The sequence below is a fragment of the Halichondria panicea genome, chromosome 15 (assembly GCF_963675165.1).
Source record: "Halichondria panicea chromosome 15, odHalPani1.1, whole genome shotgun sequence".
Lineage (NCBI taxonomy): Eukaryota > Metazoa > Porifera > Demospongiae > Suberitida > Halichondriidae > Halichondria > Halichondria panicea.
The window spans coordinates 4,279,416-4,299,939 of NC_087391.1; the positions used below are offsets into that span (position 1 = coordinate 4,279,416).

The 20,524-nt window shown below is 41.0% G+C and overlaps 2 protein-coding genes and 1 pseudogene across 2 annotated transcripts; 2 read left to right on the forward strand and 1 right to left on the reverse strand.

Annotated features, from left to right (window-relative positions):
• Window positions 1-35: 35 nt before the first annotated feature.
• LOC135348381 (serine/threonine-protein phosphatase 4 regulatory subunit 2-like) lies at window positions 36-4,253 on the forward strand. Its single transcript, XM_064546565.1, has 7 exons — window positions 36-230; window positions 438-513; window positions 2,040-2,088; window positions 2,394-2,482; window positions 2,908-3,001; window positions 3,179-3,234; window positions 3,435-4,253. Exons 1-7 carry the CDS (start codon window positions 197-199, stop codon window positions 4,045-4,047), a joined length of 1,011 nt encoding a protein of 336 aa, XP_064402635.1. The 5' UTR covers window positions 36-196; the 3' UTR covers window positions 4,048-4,253.
• Window positions 4,254-8,899: 4,646 nt separating this feature from the next.
• Window positions 8,900-15,494, reverse strand: LOC135348387 (E3 ubiquitin-protein ligase PDZRN3-B-like). The gene is made up of 8 exons (XM_064546569.1): window positions 14,791-15,494; window positions 14,558-14,641; window positions 14,304-14,402; window positions 13,339-14,004; window positions 12,735-12,827; window positions 12,303-12,365; window positions 10,235-10,330; window positions 8,900-9,821 (listed from the first exon to the last, which is right to left on the reverse strand). Exons 1-8 carry the CDS (start codon window positions 15,406-15,408, stop codon window positions 9,030-9,032), a joined length of 2,511 nt encoding a protein of 836 aa, XP_064402639.1. The 5' UTR covers window positions 15,409-15,494; the 3' UTR covers window positions 8,900-9,029.
• A 2,459-nt stretch (window positions 15,495-17,953) lies between these two features.
• LOC135349191 (probable serine/threonine-protein kinase drkD) lies at window positions 17,954-20,072 on the forward strand (annotated as a pseudogene).
• The last annotated feature ends 452 nt before the right edge of the window (window positions 20,073-20,524 follow it).

Here is a 20,524-nt window from a genome sequence, read left to right on the forward strand (position 1 = left end):
ACCCCCCCTTTATCAATCTAGCCACGCCCCTAGTAGGATAGTCACGTGCTCTTTATTCATCTCTACCATGTACCAATGAGACAATCATCTTGACTGCCTTTCTCCAAGCTTCTTGACACTGTACAAGCCATCATACAGCTCTAAGAGTACATGCACTTCATACCAAAAGCGTATGCTTTATATTTAAACAGCTGAAATGGACTACACACACCTTAAGGAGATTCTACAAGGTTTGTAACATCGTATTACACTGTCACAGCCTGTACTCACTTGTGTGTGGTTAGCTACTAACTACGTATCAATGTGTTCACTCACTTCGCTGTAGTAAAATGGTACAAGAGAGTGGGTGTATGCGTACTTGTACTATTAAAGATGTGAGTGTGTATTGTCTGGTGCCTGTTAATATTGTATTTAATGCCCATCACTATTATACACAGTTAACAACGAGACTAGGGAGTACCCAGATGAAGCAGACACGATACTCGAAGACACAGCAAAATCAGGAATTGTTCGGTGAGTACAGTGCATTCACTCAATGATGCATGCAATATAGCACATTTACCAGAGGCCGCTTGTATAAAGGCCACACTCAAATAGTAGCCGGCCATTTTCAGTTCAATAGAATCCGCTCTCAAATAGTAGCCTCATTGAACTTTGAGGCTATGATATTGATACTGGTATCTACGGCAGAACTAGGTAGCAGGTTGTTAGTGCTTTTGAAAGACTTTCTCATGGCAGAGTTCGAGTTTGTGCAGGTCAAAAGAATTTTTTATGACCACTAAACTTGAATTAGCTGGTGTGTTAGTAAGCCTAATAAACGCCTCTCTCGAACAGTGGCCTCTCTCGAATTGTAGCCTCCTCTGCCAGCAAAATGAAATATTTAGTAGCCGCGGCCTCTGATCAAGCATTTGGTATGTGCTCTACCATACCGTATTACTAGCAAGTATCAAATGTACATGAATATGCGAGTGTTATACTGGCATGACAGCATGACACACGATCCTTACCAGAACGCAATAGTTAGATCACAAGAATCACATTTTTTTGCTGATTTTCAAGGTTTTTTCATACCTAAAATATTCTAGTAATACGGTAACAAACCATAGATAGAACAGGAAAGGGATTGGAAACGACCAGGCCGCCCTGTGTCAACGGGTGAAACACTCCACGTTATGATTTCGCGCTCCCGATTATTTTAGTTTTTACCGTACTCTGGTTGTATTTCAACTGTTTCTAGCTCTCCTATCCACTAGCGATCACTCAGGGGCTGGGAGGTACTCTAGAGAAGTAAGTTTACACCATGGACAAGCTCTAAGTTTGTTGTCTTTACTACTTTTTGTTGAAATTACTCCATGTCAACTTTTCTCTTTCCCTGCTGTGAAGCCGAAACAGCAAAGGACATTGCTTGACTTGGTTATTATGTATCTAAGTGCTATATGGAATGGTTTCATGCTATGGATAAGCTTTACTGTTCATAAGTATAGTCCTTCAAACCGCTTTAGTATACTTTTAGAGACACCACGGGCCTTAACCCCCCACGACTTCATAGTAAGGGCTATTCCTTCTTTTATAGCATGTATTTGTTTAGTGATAGTGGCTGCGTTGCTTAGTCGACCTTATGGAGCTAGATTCTCCTTACTTTTTAGAATAATCAACATTAAAAGTGATCAATTTCACCATTTCTATGTACAGCACATTGTATGGCAGCAAGACAGGTAATGAGCATGCTGACTATAAATTATAATCTTTTGTAGTTTTAGCCACACCCTATAACGTGGAGTGTTTCACGCAAAAATTTGCGTTTCCAATCCCTCTTACTGTTCATCCATGAACAAACGGTATTCGCCCTATTTAAGACACCACTCTATACAAGTTTACAAAGTATATAAGCGCCACTTGGTCATTTCACCTGATATTGTACGATATAATTATATTCATTTTGTGCATAATTATAATCTCGCAAAAGCAATGCAGTGTATTGTGTTGTATTTCTGTGTTTTCTGCTCACCCACAACTTTGTTCACTGCATGGTGGTGCAGATTTTCATGGAAACTGCTGAAGCCATTGCTAAGAGAAAGACTACAGAGAGTAAGTGTGAGAGAGAGGGCCTAGCATGTAACCTCGCATGTCACATGTGTTGGTGGGGAGACAAAATTATTAGCCATACAAGTATAGGGGGAAAACAAAAGCGAAATTATACGCATACTGTTGCTGTTATTTTGTATCTGAATATATATACATTCACAGCAGGTATGTACAGTGTGGGTGCATGTGTAAACCAAAGGGCCATAGGACTTTAGGCACGTATGATGAAAAGTACAGGCCATGTAAAGAACAAATTTAGGGCGACACCTTCTCGTCAGTTTTAGTTGATTGTTGTATTACGTATCCAGGTGCTGGATTGTGGGTTTGAGGGCCAAGAGTGTAAGGACGATGAGAGACTGTGTGACCACCTGCTCGACAAACTGGACACATTCGAGAAGTAAACATAGCTACGTTGTGTACACTCAGTATAAGCTTAGCTTGTGCTAGGCCCCCAGAGCTTGAGTTTGAAAGTCCAAGTTTGCGTATTTTGTAGCTGTAAGGAAGTCTAGCACACGATGGCTGTGTTTAGTGAGGTTTAAATATTTGGCCATAATTTTCTTCGGAAACTGGCTAATTCTGCTTACCAACTTTGTGTGTCCATAACTTAAGTTATCCAATGATTTATAATTCTTAGAAAGTTCTAATACAGGGTAAGTAACAGTATCCTGTGTTTTGGCTGACCTTGCAGATCATATGTGAGAAGTTACACTACTGTATACTAGATTTTCCGAGCCAGCTGTCTGAATATGTAGCACATGGCTGTATTGATGTACATACATGCCAACACCCATTATCTGTTGTTAATTGATGACACCCGTACAGCCCACCGTTCACCATCCAACGAGTGTGTGAGCTAATTACAGAGCCCAGACGCCACTACAGGAGGATTGGTGCTTACATGAGAGCCATGGAGAGGGTAGGCTAATATCACTCACTGTTATGCAACAACCGGGTAGAGGTTGTATGTCCACATTACTAAAATCTGTGTTGATTAATGTAACTGTACTTCAGATGATCTTTACCGCTTCAACACACATTAATTAGTAAATGTGACTTTTACAATGATGATGTTTACCTGAAGCTCTCATTACAGAATCTACTGGTTGTGGCCACCCAAGAACCTGACCTGACATGGATGAAAAGTCCCAGGTAAACACTTAGTCTATAGATATAATATGTACAACAGATTACCCTTCTCCTTTGTAGGCTGTAGTCTGATCTGATTTAGTGGCTTGTACCTACTTTGGCATTGGTGATTTTCCCGAACAAATAACACTAGTTTTAAATTGATGTGAACACAAACCTAACAAATTTGCACAAATGACCTATTTAACTTGCCGCCCCCGTAGACTGACACAACTGTTGGAAGAGCCTATGAAAACAACTGATGCAGAAAACAATGCTTCCTCACCGACAACCAAAGACTCTCACCACAATGGCGATACACTCTCACATAATTCTGATTACTCTTCTGATGGCCCAAACAATACAAGACACCCTGTTAGCATAACAACAGATGTAGCCCCTGCCAGTATGAATAGTGAACATGAAATCAACGGGCACTTATCAATGGATTTCGAGCCTGCTCGGGTGTGTAGAAAGAGAAAGAGTTGCGACAGAGACGAATTCGAAGGCACACCACCTCCCCCTCTAATTGAAGAACCGAGAACAATTTTACAAGAAGCCGACTCCACGACAACCGTTGGAGCCGACCAGGAGGGAGTGGCAATGGACATAGACTCTGTACCACAAACTGGTATCATGTCTGAGAGTATGGAAACGGAAGAGATTGCCGCAAAGAGACTCAGACCCTCCTCACCGGAAGCCATCGTCCCCTCTAATATCGGGCAAGTGGGAGCTGAAGAATTGGTGTCGTCTGCACTAGATGAAAGTGGACAAGTGCATAATAAGAGCACAGGACAGTCGGAATCACTCTTGAATGTAGGGAACCATGGTAACTGAATGTGTAGTAAGCAATCATAGAGTCTATATAATTATTATGTCGCTATAGTTGTTTGTTTGTGTAGTTTTATCATGACTAGCAATCTCTCTTCTCACCTACTTATTGTTTATGGCTCCTTGCTAATGTTTATAATTATGCTTTGTAACTGCATCTCTTACGACATTATTTCCCTCAAGTGATAAAATTGCACATTTCTGTATTTCAATGGTTGATTGTTCTGGGTGTAAGGTACAGAAATGCATGTTTATACGTACTTACATAAGGCGTGCCTGGCCCGATACGAGAGCATGTGGTCTTCCTTTGAATTGCTCAACTTTTGATATCAATACATACATGTAGAAATTCATTTGCTTGAAAGAACCTATTGACGTGTACGGACTTTGCCATACCACTTACATTAATTGCTCTTATAAAGCGTTACCTAAGTGGATCGATGTAATTGGCAGACAGTCAACATTCACTTCCATAAATGCTGCTATGGGCTTGCGTGTTGAAACTATTCCTAAACGTAGCTGTGTTGTTGTGTATCCCACCTGTTACCATGCACTATAAGCTGCTACATTGTTTCAGCTTGGCATGTGGGAATAGCCGTGTGCCCATTGTTAAAGTTCTCAAAGCCTACATGTATGTACGTGAGCTAGCTATGTCATTGTACGTGAGCTAGGTTTGTCATCGTGTACATGTGCTTGTTTTACTTCTGTTCTTACACCCAATACCATTCTCAGCTGTGTTTGCCCTCTATCTATTCAATACCAGGAGTACTGTTCCAATGTTTAACTCTGGTTGGTTCATAGGCCTCAATGCTTATCTCTGTCTAGCTTTACTGCTATGTTCGAATTCCTGTATCGTATAGCTACTAACACATACTCAGTGTTTCTCTTATTTCAGCTTATATCGGGATAATTATGTCCAAGGAATTTTGTATTAGTACTATACTTAGGAAGTAGTACATGTACAATGTTGTATCAACCTGTTTGGGAAACCCTTTTTTAGTTCTGTTGGCACATTCTTCTGCAATCTGTAATTTGTTTGTAATTATTTGCCTCATTCTTGCATGTAAATGTAGATATTGTTCGTTGCCTAGTGACTAAAGCTTACTAAATGGCCTGTGTGGGAACGCCATAATAAGAACTGTTCTACATGTACAGTATAGGTCCTACTTTTATAATTGTTGTCTCAATCCACCCCTTTACACTAGCCTTGTAACCCCCAAGTCCCCCATACATTCATTACTCCCACTCGGGTACGATTATAGGCTATTACGAAAGTGAATGTACGCCTCTTACTCTCACGCATTTGTTATATACTCCCACTGAAGTACAGTCATAGGCTATATGAAAGTACTGGTCTCAATACACTAGCCTTACCCCCTGCATATGTTACTCCCACTCAGGTATATAAATAGGCTGTATATGAAAGTAATTATAGCCTCAAAGGCCTATTATTTACTCAAAAATAACAGGCCTTTGATTATGATAATGACACAGTCTATAAGGATGTTTGTGATAGGAAAAGCCTTTGATTCATCACGGCTATCAGTTGTTGTTATTGTGCTGCTATGTATATATATAATATCCCCACCAGAACCAACAACTCTCCTTAGATTGTTTTGAAACATTTTGAAGCTGTGCTTATCTAACGCCACTTTTCACCTTTCACCCTTACCGGATAGACCTGTGTTTGTATGAATGCTGTGTTTACTGTACTTTGTGAGGTGAGGTTGACAAACTTTCACATAGCAGTCAATAAGCAGAGCAAAGCGGTGGTTGACACTATGTATGGGATATAGACGTTAGTGTGAAACACCTGCACATCGCTGAAATAATTGAGATTCTTAGGTAACCACCAATATGGACTTACCATACCTGAATAGACACACAACTATAGGATGTTGTGCCACTAGGTTTATTCACATGACTACATATTCCCACCAGAACCAACAACTCTCCTCAGATTGTTTAGAAACATTTTGAAGCTGTGCTTATCTAACGTCATCTTCTTCTTCATCGTACTGTTTAGGTGTTAATGCAATTACTATTACAGGCTGATTGCTTATTATTAGTACCACTAAAACACTACCTATAGGTAATGGCAACCTGACATACCTCACTTTAGACCTTAGCCTCAACATTTTTCAATTACGATGTGATTATACATGTTTACACCCGTAGCTATAAGCTATAATTATGGTTTGGGAAGCATTCATAATGGAACTACGTAAGCATTCAATTCCTGGCAGTGTATACGTATGTTCCTACAATGTACATGTATAAGGACTTTATCTAAGATAGACTGTGTGGAACAATGAGCTAAGGTCACTCAATATACCAGTATCTCCAGTGTCTGCATGTAGGTAGTAATTATCACATCATATCCGGCTACTGACAGAATCCTTATTAATCCAATTCCCTGTGCATTACTGTAACTGCCTCAGGCCTATATATTGAAACCCATTAGGCTATAGCACAGTTGCATATAAACTTTTGAGTGTTTCTTTAAAGCTAACTTCTGCTTTGATTATTCTCACTCTTCATGACGCAATTAGCATCACAATTGAACCCGTGCATCGAAACTTTTAGGCACTATGAGTTGCAACCTTGTTAACCCATTTTTAGGTTCTCCTTAAGTGCCAGTACACCTATAAGATAATTGATAATTCCGGCTGAACAAAAATGGCTTCTCCTAATTCTAGTGTGTTGGTTGGTAAAATTAGTCGGTTTGTCTTTTGATATAATTATGCATGCACTAACTTTTTATGGTAGCTAGCTGTCGGAGAACAATTATAATTATAAGACTATAGGTATATGGATTTGTGTGAGTGGACCTGTATTTGTGACGTGTGTTGTGTTACGAGGTTATTAATTCATTTGTGGTTAAAATTAATTATGTCGAGTAATTTACGTGTTGGAATGCAAACACAAATGCCTGGAGGGCGTAGTAGAGCACGGGATGCAGCCGTAAAGTGGGCAATTACTTATATATCTAGGCATTTAATAATCTGTTTGTATGGCTAATGGATTTGGTGTCTGTCCGTGATGATTGATGACAGCCAGGTGCGCAGTCACATTGAGTGCATGAAGCATTACGTATAACTTCAGGTTAATATAAGCTTATAGGGCTACTCTTGCCTGAGGCCATATAGGATTTCACCTGATATAGGTGGTTGCGTGTACTTAGGTAGCTTGTTCTTTGCTTACTTTAATTTGTTCGGGATTCTGACATGGTGTGAAATTATTTGTACAGAATGGAAGGTGCTGTGTAATTTGACTATCTTTCTGGCATCTAAGATCTGTAAAACTGCGTTGATTATGCAACTACATGTAATAGCGTGGTGTGTTCTGTCGGCCACAGCAAAGTGACAAGTGACATTTGTGGCTATGTACCTACAAGAATTATGTGACCACATTTCAATGGTAAATTGTACTAAGTTCATCATGGCACAGATGTTACATGTCTGGGAGGATGTGACACAAGCAAATAGCTCCCAGAAATTATTAAATTGATACCATTGAAATGAGGAAATGATGATCAAGTGCTCTGGCTGAACCCCCAAATGTAAATGAGAGTGGTATATTCAACATCCTGTCGTGTGTGTAATTTGTAACCAGACTCACATCACTTTACATTTAGTTCCAGTTGCCGTCAATAACAGGTTTCCCATTTATTCTGAGAAGATTGTATCATTAAACCACACTGCTGTCAATTAACCATGCAATCTCCACCATGCAATCTCCACCATGCATGGTTTCCATGCACCAGCATAGTGCTCTCATGGAATTTCCATTATTATAATTACCCCATAAACATTTCACCCTAGCTGAAAGCGAAGTATGAGTCTATATATAGCATTTTAAAACATCCCTGTTTGTGACATTTTTGGCTCAGTTACTTTTTGCAGCCTCGTGTAACAATACACACAGATTTCCCTATAATGAGTGCACGCTCTGAAAGCATAAGTATGAGTCTATATATAGCATTTAAAAATATCCCTGTTTGTGACATTTTTGGCTCAGTTACTTTTTGCAGCCTCCTGTAACAATACACATAGATTTCCCTATAATGAGTGCACGCTCAGTAGCTAGCTGAAAGCGTAAGTATGAGTCTATAAATAGCATTTTAAAACATCCCTGTTTGTGACATTTTTAGCTCGAGAGCTATAGTTATGTTGATTAGTTTACAGCCTCCTGTAACATTACGCAGACTTGTTTATATTTTGCGCTCAGTGTTTCTAACTATTTGAAACACTAGCTGAAAGCGTAAGTATGTACAGGCTATGGGAAGTGTATGGTGCCTCTTTACGAGTCTATATATAGCATTTTAAAACATCTCTGTTTGTGACATTTTTAGCTCGAGAGCTATAGTTGTGTTGATTAGTTTACAGCCTCTTGTACATTACACATAAGTGTGTAATGATATGGACTTGTTTAGATTTCCCTGATATGCAGTGCCTTAATGAGGTCCCTGGCTTTACAAATAGTTTTATCACACTGTTCTGTAATTCCATACTAATGAACACTGTTTGTAATTCCTCCCACGCACATTAAACGATACTGAGCCTAATGGTGTGTATACAAGCTACATACATGTGTCCCCACTCCCCAGGGTGGTCAGACCATATATGAGGTAAAAAGCAACTCAAGATCGAAGTCCATATTAGAGAGTAATTATTGGATGGGACATGCAGCATATGCACCTAATGATGCCTGCCCTCTAGAGATTTATGATTGATCTTGTATTATACTGTAGCAGGAAAATGGATCCCACAACCTTATACAGAGTGTACTGCTATGTACATGCTTAAGCTTTGATAGCCATTAGGAATTTCACACATGGCAATCATTTGTCCAAAAGTTAACAGTTAAAAGCATATTATAATTATATGGCACTCGACAGAACAAAACACAATAGCGGTACGTGTATGAGATATGTAAATAATTATGGTGATTTCAACACAAAATGATGGATGAAGAACAAAAGACAATTACACTAGGCTCTCACTTCTATGAATAACGAAATCATCAGAGTCACATCTCGTAGCTATTTTGCAAGTCTTCACTTGGTTCACAGTTCTAAAACTCACGGCTTTCTTTATACCCTCCCCTGACGTGGTGGGACTGATAATCTTGTGCTCGTAATTCACTCTATTTATTCGATGCCTATTATCAGCCACCAAGTTTTTAGGCTGTCTGCTGACGGCCACATGTGCCAGGTACTCTTGCGACGGGAACCTCGGCCGCATACGGTGATACGCCTCAGGTGAGGGGGTGCGTCGTAGTGGTAAGGGGGCGGATTGCGTGGGTGTGCACTGCAAGTGCTGTGAGTGCGGGGAGGTCGCACGAGGACCCTGTCCGGCACTGTAACAGAGGGGAGACAAGTTTCTAGGTGGTGAGCGACTAGTGCTCCGAGAGGAGCTACTGATTGTGAGCTGATGAGGAGATTCGTTAGACGACCGACGGTTGGAGGAGCACATGTATTCATAGCCTGCCTCGTTCACTTTAATCATCGATGCTGTCATGGGTGTATGCTCGGCATCGGTCTCCAGCTGTGTCGTCACGGGCACCTTCTGGGCATGCTTGTTAGAGTCCTCTAACTGTGCTACCTTGTTGTGGCCTTGGGCATATTTGTGACTGCGTGAATCGAGAGAGCCACAGCTGTCGATCCTTCGTAGTGGGGTGTTGTTACCGTTAACCTTCTCTTCGAGAACGGCGTAAGTGTGCTCGACAGTTGGTTGTATCGTACTTTGGTTTGATAGAATCAGACGATTTGAAACAGCCTGTAGGGGAAAAGAATTATAAGGTCAACAATGTATTGTATTCAGGGGGAAAACTACGACTGTTCTGGTGACAATGAATTGAAACAATGAAATGCATCATCAACTCCTGTACAATAATTATGCATTCTCAAGGAGACAAATCACATTGTTTGCATAGTAACCAAATATGTTCAAAGTAAGCCGAGCACAATGGGAAACACCCCGGCTCACTAGTATACAATATCCTGGGTACTACAGAGAGATGTCTCCATTTATAGGGTAGCAAAGTCACGACAAAACATGCCCACCCATGTTTCTCAAAACAATAATAATTATCTTCACAACTGAATCACACACCCCAAAACATCCATTAGTGTTCTGTTACATTACCACAACAATTATCAAAGAAGTAAAGTTCAAGTATACTGGCATACCTTTATTTTCCTAGCCACACTCAGGGTGATATCTTGATCCTGTTCCAAGAAGAGCAGAATGGCTTCCTCTGGATCATGCACTTCAAATCCATTCACCTAATGGAGAGGAACCATACATCATTGTAATTGCTGGCTTCACATGTGCTGTATATTGGTATGGTATTGCTCAATATGGTTGCTCAATGAGGACACCTGTTGGTATATACTCTGATTATAATTAGGTGAGCAAGTGCATGTGCTTAGCTAGCATAAACATCGGTTGTTCAATGGAAAGCATAAACATCCGTTGTTCAATGGAAATGCAAGGCTGCAAAAAGAGCACACTACCAAATGCTACCACACGCAAAAATACCCAGGGTAAAATGTGACCAGCCCTGACACAGCAACACGCGCACACACACCCTGCATTTACTGTCTCAAACAACAGGGGCTCCACCTCAATGTTTGCCCATATCTCCCCCACTTATATAAAACAGGAACTCCCCCAGTGCATGTTACAGTGGTTTGACTATACAGACACATGTGGTTTTACACCCTCCAAGATCAAATGCCTTACTGGAAGTTTAGACAAACCACAGACAATTATTCCCAAGCAAGGAGGTGGATAATTTAAGTGGTCTTTCCAGTAGCCAAGGGAAGATGTTGGAATTATTCTTTTAAGTTTTCACAAGTAAACTTGAGCTTCACAATTCCAGGAATTTTAGGTCTGAGAATCAAGCAGCTCTGGTTAGGATTCTCATTTACTAATGTTTTTAAAGAAGTTGCCAGAGCCTCATGATGCAATTCCATGCCAATCACCAAATAAGTCCAAGTTGATAGGGGAAGCAGGGCTTACTCACTGTACATCTACCTAAGACAACAAATTAGTACTCATTTTTGTTGTGATAAGATGCTGCTAGATACAAAGTTCCTTTGAGCTTTCCCACAAAATGAATTCACTTAAGAATTGATAAAGTATTCAATTTCAACCTGTTGTCAGTAACTAATTTGATTCCCAGACTAGGCAAAAACAAACACTTCATACTGATAGCGTGCTGCGCAAGAATAGTCTAAGAATCTTAATTAGGGACTATTATGATTCTTATGGTGGGAACAGTTTAGCTTTAAGGAACACGTATCCATCTATTGTGTACTCACTTCAAAACAAATTACATTAAGCCAAATGAAACTTTCCCATTGTGTTTATATTCAACAAAGACTCCTACATACTCAAACGTACACAAAATGTTAATCTGTTTGGACGAGAAATAAACTAAAATTGTGTTTTCTAGTGATAGTGTTAGTTCTACTGTAACTAAAATTGTATTTTCTAGTAGATAGTGTTTGCACTGTAGGTCATTAGCACCCTCTATAGCACCTAGAGGGTGCTAATGACCGCTAAATGGTCACCTGATAGATTAGGCGTAATGTAAGTCCCACAAATAATACAGCTGAGCTACTGTACTGTGTTGATTGAGAATTACCATCCAGACTGACCCACTAACACTATCACCCTTTGTATAAAGTTTGGTTGCTAGGCATTGGACTACACATACAGCTATACTCAATCACCGTGCACAAGACAGAATGACATGCAACTAAGCCAACACAGTAAGCACAGTGCATTTCTGTAGCTACCACAACCACTTAGCCAACCACACAACAAACAAAGGGAGGTCCAGCCATTGTCAATGCCAATGCACGGTGGCTGACGTAGACAGAGCTAGACTGGACTGTAGGCTGACACAGCCAAAGCCCACTTAATTTACTGAACTGCCTACACCCAGTATTTGTTTTTGTGTGGGCTATCAATACAATGTGCATGTATGGGCATAAGCACTAGACCACAATGCCTTCCCTCTACGAAACCCCACTCAGTCTCTCCGCAGGTAATATGAAATTTAAAGCATGACTAAATTTAAATCAGCCCCCCTTACAGCCAGATGCTAGACAAGTTTCAAACTTGCTAACAGTTTGTAGGGACCATTACAGTCAATACAGTAGAACACTCATCACTAATTGCAGCACTACGAGTACCTCTATTCACACACAAAGACTTGACTAAAGAGTAGCTGTTGCATTCACTCACCCTTCTGATAATGTCTCCACACTTCAGCCGGCCATCTTGATATGCCAGACCAGTGGGAAGAATCTGAGGAGAGAGAGAGAAAAGTATTATTAGAGGATCAAAGTGTACTTGCAAAGGCTAAACGTTTCAGAAAGAGATACATGAGAACCCTTCATGCATACCAGCATTTGTAAGCAGTATCTAGTTAAAATGTGCATATGGGGACTCTAATGATTTTGCCCTTAGATAGTGTTTCCGTCAACGATCTCTAATGACAGTTTAATGGTCCATAGCAACTGTTACTCGTGATTACACAAACAAGCAACCTAAGCAGGATCAATTTAGCGTCGAGCATCCTAATAGATCAGTTGTGATTACTCATTTGTGTGTGGCATGCTGACTTATAAGACACGGCAAAGGAAGTAACAGAAATGCTTTTGGATATGTTTATACCTCACAAACATAGAGATATCCTTTGGCTGTCTTTGTGTCGTACCCTAGAGTAACTCCCAACTGGCTGGTACCATTCTTCTGTAGGTAGATGTCCTGCAAAGTAAAATAAGTTTCTTAAGAGCTGAACCAACACCATAGAATTATTCTAAACCCAGCATAAAAACTGTCTGTCATTATCACATCTAATCACTCTGAGTAGTTAGTTACCCTAACAACTACAAAGGCCACATGAAACATAAAAGAAGCCACCACAACAAACACAAATCAGCATGCAGACACCCTCATACAGTGTTGTTGCAACTAAGACAACATAAGGGGGCAGGTACAGGTTGATTCAACAAGTCTCTAACAACCCACAAGTCTAACAACCCACATCACCACTAATGCTATTGAGTCTGTGTAAACAAATCTAAACTACATCTGCTTAGCAGAAGGGAGCACACATTTAACTGTTTTGTATAACTCCAGCCGAAACAAAGTCAAAATTCAACAATAATTGTGGGAGCAAAACAATCGTGGGAGCATAAGTTTATTCAACTCAAATCACTTTCAATTTTAGAATAAACCGAGCAACACTAAACAGTCAAATTGTACAAACACTCACCTCTACTTCATATTCTCCCTCAATCCTACAGTTACTTCTAGTGTCAGCTTTACTCGTACCCACAAAAACATTATCAGACTCTTCCTTCTTGCGTGATTTCAAGAAATTCTTGAGCATTTCTTTCTCTGTCCGATAAGACTGTCGCAAGTTAGACAGCCGCTCAAATGGGACGTCTTCTGTAAATTCCACCACTTCCTCTTGTTCCTTGAACATTCTCATTTTGTCTTTCTGGTGCTCGGGTGAGTTACTGCTTCCACTGGATAGTCCACTGTCCTTACTGCCTTTCTCTCCAGGGTGAGTGGTGTTAGAATTCACAATGGGGTATTCGATATGCTGTGGTTCACTAGACGAAAAAGCTCTTTGTTTCGTTTTCAGCAAGTCTCTTTCAGATACTTGCCCAGCTCTTGGTCTATGGCTACCAGTTGGAAAGTTCTCTCTCAAGATTCCGGTAGTTATGAATTGAGAAAAGTCGTCTTGCTGGGAGAGATTTTGACTCAGTTGCTGATCAGCGTACATTATTTCATCGTAGATGTGGTCTTGAGAGACCTCTGTCTGTTTTGAGGGGGGTACAAGCCCGCGAAGGATCGTCAAGGTGACCAGTTGCTTGTCCTTAATGCGAGCGACAGCTTCTTGTGGAGGGATGGCAGTGAGGTTGTAGTAGTCAACCTAAATGACAAACATATTTTCTCAGGTCACATTCTTGGAATATTTTTCACACAACATTACACAATATTTGGATATAGCACCAACCAGGAGTGCATGAATACACCAACACATGCCATATTCATACATGCACGCATGTGGTACTTCAATCGAGCATTTAACTAAATTCATTTGTGTACGATGAGGTAAGAATGTCCTTTAAGCTACATCATAGCTCTAGCCTAAACATTAGAGCTTTTATGGAGACAGATAATCACAAACAACCTTATAAAAAACATTTACGTATGCATCACTGCACGCACCTGCACAATTCTGTCTCCGGGTTTCAATCCCGCTTTCCAGGCTAGACTGTCTTTATTTACCCCTTTCACATAGAAACTGGTTGGCGTCCCGTCTGGTGTCTAACGAGGAAGGCGTAAAAAACAATTTAGCAACTTGATGAGCGTGTGGGTGTGAAGTGGTTAAATGGTGTGTGTTGGCACACTAGTGTGAATCACGCTAAGAGTGCAAATGCAAAGGAATAGGAACTTTTACTATTGTTGCACTCTGAAATTACCTTTTCTCCAGAACCCAGTACGAGCCCCAAAGACTCTCTTGGCTTTGTTCTCTTCAAACGATAAGTATGCTGGGACTGCATTCTCTGCAGATATACAATAGCAAAAAAATGATGGCAATCCAGTAATGAATACAGCTAAGCATTGTTCAGTTTCTTCTAGCTCAGAGCCTGAGGCATGCATGCTGAATTGCAAAGCTAGTTTGAGTCTAACTTGCATGCAGACTAGACCTTACCATTGGCTTTGGAACTGTTATAGGCTTGTTGACAACAGAAGGAGATTTCTTAGTGAGTCCAGATAACTTCAACCCTCCAAATCCAAAGCTGCTGTTTGATTTGCGTTGCTTTACTAGTTTGGAACGTTGTGCAGTGGATCTTTTGTCCTTCTCACTCTCACTTACAATTCCTGACAACAAATGGTGCCTGTTTTTTGACTTGGAATGGGATGCTTCCTCAGGTTGAGACAAACTGAAGTTGAAGATTGAAAAGCTGCGAGTTTTTCCAAGAATTGACAATTTTTTAGAGTAGTGACAAGTTAGCTCATGCAACTCTTTATCTGCAAGTTTGAGAATAGCTTTGCAGCCGACTTTAGTATACTTGCAACTGGTTATCAGACAGGAAATCTGTTTGTCAATATGAGACGCCCTATGCAACGCTTCAACCTCAACTTCCCCGCATCTAGCTGGACAAACTCCGTACTCGTCTATCCATGCATGAATACACTTGCGGCAGAATACATGACCGCAAGCAGTCGCCCTTGGATCTTTGAGAACATTACCACAAATACCACAGACTAGGTAGGCGTCTATAGGTTCCGCAAACCACTCCAAAGGGTACCCACTGTTTGTCATCATTGTTGTCTGGGATCTGATCAACTTTTGTTGCAACAAGTTTCTTTTTGGCTAGCTAGCTACACTTTCTTTGATTCCGAGTCGCACTGAGATGAGCGTAGAATGTGCGGTATTATCAGACTAAGGACATGAAGCACTATAAGAGAAAGAAGTAATTAGAAATTCCATAGTTGGTAAATCAGTTGGTTGCAGCTTAGACACTTAATTGGCCATAATAAATACGGTATGTCTATAAGTCTTTATATGTACTTGACCTCTACAGAGCGAATGGTCGATTGCACAAAGTGAGCAATTTCATTACTGAGAGGGATGAGTTGGTATGATGGAATGGTGATGATTCATTTAGTGTGTGCACAGCAGAATATGCATCAGTCTCTGCACCTGTCACATAATATTATGCGTTGGCTCTTGCTCACTGGTCATCAATTGGTGTGTGCCTTACCTTTTTCACCAACAGTTGAAGTTGTTGATTGTCTGAGCGAAGTTTACTGTTTTCCGAATGTAAGGTTGAGTGACATCATCTCATGCTAATTAGTGTTCTCGCAAACAATGATTGTGTTCCTGCTGTTGACGTATTGCATCCTGTGCCAGTCCCATGCATGCATCTCTCTCAGCCTCCTCTGATTCAGTGTCCAGGTACAACACTGACCCAGAGAGGAGGCTGAGAAAGATCGGACTGGCACAGGATGCAAGACATCAACAGCGGGAACACAATCATTCGTTACCAGTGTGCAAACAAACAGCTAATGACTGTTTTACAGATATCCTCGGCAACCGTTCCAGCAACTGTCAGGAGCTAGGTATTGTTTTAGCAGGTGTCACCAGAGGAGGTGTCTATTAGAGAGGACGAGATTCTTAGCCAAGGGGCCTGGGTTAGGGTTAGGGTACCTTTAGAGAAACAACGGTAGCCGTCAAACAAGTGTATCCTGAATTCTTATGACAGAAAACGGTAGATCGAATTTGTCGTAAGACTCGAACCATGGCTCAGATTTGCCACCCCAACCTTGTAAGATTGATTATGATTTTCCTCTTTGTTGCTGCCGCCCTCAACGAGCAAAAAGGTTCCATGATTGTCACAGAACTTCTGGATACGTCTCTACGTTCTGTCTACCAGGACAATTGTGTTGGTCCCAATAAGCGAAGGATCTTTGGAGATCTTCTCAGCTCTGGTTTATCTCCACTGACAGAGGGGACCCGTCATCTACAGAAATGTCCTCCTTCTCTCTCTATCCAACAACAAATAGTTTGCCAAACCAACCTATAGCCTCACCCTTGCCCAACACCACAACAAACGAAGATTGATGTGTACATGTAGTTTGGGAGTGCTTGCTTTAATTGTGTGGTAACTCAAAAATGTATGCTATCGACCAATTTGTATGGCCAGGGCTCTACCCACTCATCACCTCCTGCGTCTCTCATTCCCTTCAGGACAGACCTTCCATGCAATGGACACTGTGCAACAGCACTTCAGAAATTAGACTTGGAATCTTAGAACATTAATTTTAGTGTCATGTGAACATAATTATCACTAGTACCCCATTTCATTGTGGATAATGCAATTTACAGCAATTCTTTTTAGCCAGTGACTGGGGCCATCAATTAGTACTAGATTTGAATGTGGTGATGTCACTAGAATTAGGGTGAGACGGTACCAAATGAGACTACTTTTAAATTATTTAATTGTAACGCACGTAATTATAACAGGAGTGCCTGAGTATTGATTATAGTAATAGCACACTATATACACTTCTCTATTATGTATTTCCCCCCTAAAATAAATTTGGAGTTATGTGTACGGAGAAAATATTTTAATTGACCAACTTAAGTGGGTGCATGTGAAACTATTTGTAGTAAAATTCACTGGTATCTGTTAATACCACACAGAGTAAACTGTTTTTGTAGACAGAAAGGGCTGTATTTATAAGATATGCCATATAATTATATGTAGCCAATTGTGTTTTGTACTAGCCCCCTGTCTTCGAAACATTTAGAATTAGCTGCAAAACAAAGCATGTTCACATGCATGCTTTAAAAAATTGGTTCACTATATAGGACACTACCATAATTATACCATGCAACAAGAAACGATATTATACAAGCAGGGATAGATCAGCAACTTCTAACTAGAGAAATCTTGCTAGCTGCATATGATAAAACTGCAATGTTATGCTCAACATCTATATTTTTAGCGTTAATGAAATGTTGAACATACATTTAAACTCTAATACTTGTAACTTGCATACATGGTTTTGCGCCTGATTTTGTAATCTAGGCCTAGCAAGGTCTTAAACATACCATTTTGTTACGTTTTAAGCGCATGAGTCCTAGCTAGGTACATTTATCGAAACATGTACACATACATGTAGATCTAGATACTATAAATTAGTATCTATGATGCACATGTATATATAATTATTATTTTCAATATTTCCTAGTTTTCTTCCTGAATACAGTAGATCTATAGTATAGTAAGACAGGTACAAAACATTTTGATGGTCACAGTGCAGTGAGTCTTGACTGGCTCTTGTTGGATACTCATAGAGTGTTACTATCTCTAGCCAATCAGATTGCAGGAGGCCCCAGAGCTCGAAGAGCGCCAACTGAGGGGGCAGGGCTAGTGGTACTTTTGAAGAGATGGCTACAATAAATGTTTTGTTCGGTGGAGTGCAATGGAGCAGCTCTCGCGTTACCTTCCATAGAAACACGGGGAGGAATATCAAGCTTAAAAGGACCAACACGGTAGCCACTAATACCGAGAGCTTCAACAATGCTCTAGTATTCACTAGTGAGCCAGTAGTTGCTGGGCAGATGCTCAAGGTCACTGTGACAGAGACCCATGATTTCGATTGGGCTGGTGGAATGGTGAGAGCTCATGCTCATTAGTGTGTGCATGGTTTTAGCTAGCTATATAATCTACACCAAGTAAATATCGCCACACTTTCTCGTTTATAGAATATCGGTTTTACTGGAGAGAACCCGGAGGATTCGATGCTGACACAGTGTGTGAGGTTGCTATGGCTAAAGGAGCACAAGCATTTACTGTGTACTAACGTCAATAATCTCCGTTACCAGAATATGGAACTCTGTAAGCTGAATTTCAACACTCATGAATTTCGGGTAGGTGATTCCTTAGGAATTATGATGACGCTAGACAAAGGGTTCCACTGGTTTTTGAACGGTGTTTGGGGAGGGTCTTTTCGTGTGGAGGACTACCCCCTGAACCAACCAATGTGGGGGGTCGTGGACGTGTATGGACCGTGTAGGCAGGTGAAGGCAGAGATTTCCACTGGTAAGCTATTACTTACACTGTATGTGTAGTCTACATCTGTTCACTCCTCCCTCCCAGTGTCCAAGTACAACCTTGACTCAGAGAGGAGACTGAGAGAGATGGGACTAGTGCAGGATGCAAGACCTCAAGTAGCGGGAACACAGTCATTCTTCAGAGGAATACTAGGAATCGGATCAACTAACCCACGAAATAGTGTAACTAAAACAGTCTCAACTTTACATTTGGAAAATGGTCAACTTCAGCAACAGCTCACGCAATCATGCTCAGACAATCAACAGCTTCGACGAGAGGTGGAAGAAAAAGGCCAAGAAAACATTCACTTACAGCAACAACTTACACATGCCAACGGACAGTTAATAAGAGCCAATACAGAGAACTATCAGCTGATAGCGACCCTCAGAGGGCAAATAGACGTCCTCCAACAAAGAATGGCTTCTCAATCAGCAGCCAACTGTTTCAGTAATCCTCAGGAGGTGGAGTTTTGGCAGGTGTCACCAGAGGAGGTGTCTATTAGAGAAGACGAGATTCTTGGCCGAGGGGCCTGGGGCTACGTTGCCAGAGGAACCTTTAGAGGAACAACGGTGGCTGTCAAATGAGTGTATCCTGAAATCCTACGACAAACGACGTTAGATAGAATTCGTCGTGAGATTCGCACCATGGCTCAGATTCGTCATCCCAACCTTGTCCTCTTTGTTGCTGCTGTCCTCAATGAGCAAATAGGTCCGATGATCGTCACAGAACTCCTGGATACGTCTCTACGTTCTGCCTACCAGGACAATCGTATTGGTCCCAACAAACGAAGGATCTTTGGAGACATCTCCTCAGCTCTGGTTTATCTCCACCGACAGAGGGAACCCATCATCCACAGAGATGTGAGCTCTGCTAATGTCCTCCTTCTCTCTTTACCCAACAACAAATGGCTTGCCAAACTCTCTGACTTTGGATCAGCCAACCTAGCTCGAGATGCCACTACTCCTGGAGAAGGTGCTATCCTGTACACTGCCCCTGAGGCCTTTCCTCAAGCTCCGCATTCACCTCAACCACAACCACAACAGACGACAAAGATCGATGTGTACAGTTTTGGGGTGCTTGCTTGTGAAGTGGTGGCTCAAACGTTTCCAAAATCTGAACTTTTTCTTCGTCTGCTATCGAGAATGGAAGGTGTATGGCCAGAGTTCCACCCACTCATCACCTCCTGCGTCTCTCACTTCCTTCAGGACAGACCCTCCATGCATGGACACTGTGCTACAGACTATCAAACGATTGGGCTGGGAGCCTTAGGACATTAATTTTTAGTGTCATGTGAATAATTCTTTTCAGCCTCAGGCATTGAATTATTATTTTCCCCTTTCCATTGTGATGGTGTAGTTAATTTGAGTATAGTTGGTATGCACATTCTCAGCAGCACCACTGCACTATACAGTTTCATGTGTACACAACGAGTGATGCAAGCTGCGTGCGCTGTGCTAATGCCTCTCGCCATGTTTTACTTTTGCTCAAAAAGTATTTTAGTGTCATGTGCATAATTGGTTCCCCCCTTTCTAAATATCAACATAATTATTACAACAGTTTCTACATGTTACATGTTTAACTAGTCTACAGTCACTTGTCAGTGCATGTCATAGAACAAGAGCATTTAGTATTCCTTGCTTGACATTAACCCCCTCTCCCTACAGTAGATTGTGCTGTGAAGGAAGGGGACAGCCCACTCTGTATAAATCTCATGGATAGATCATCTTCTTATCTATGTATAAATGCAGTTGCAATTTGTTACTTATAGCATGCATTACCATTACCAAATGGCATTCGGGGCGGTGTACTTATAAAAAG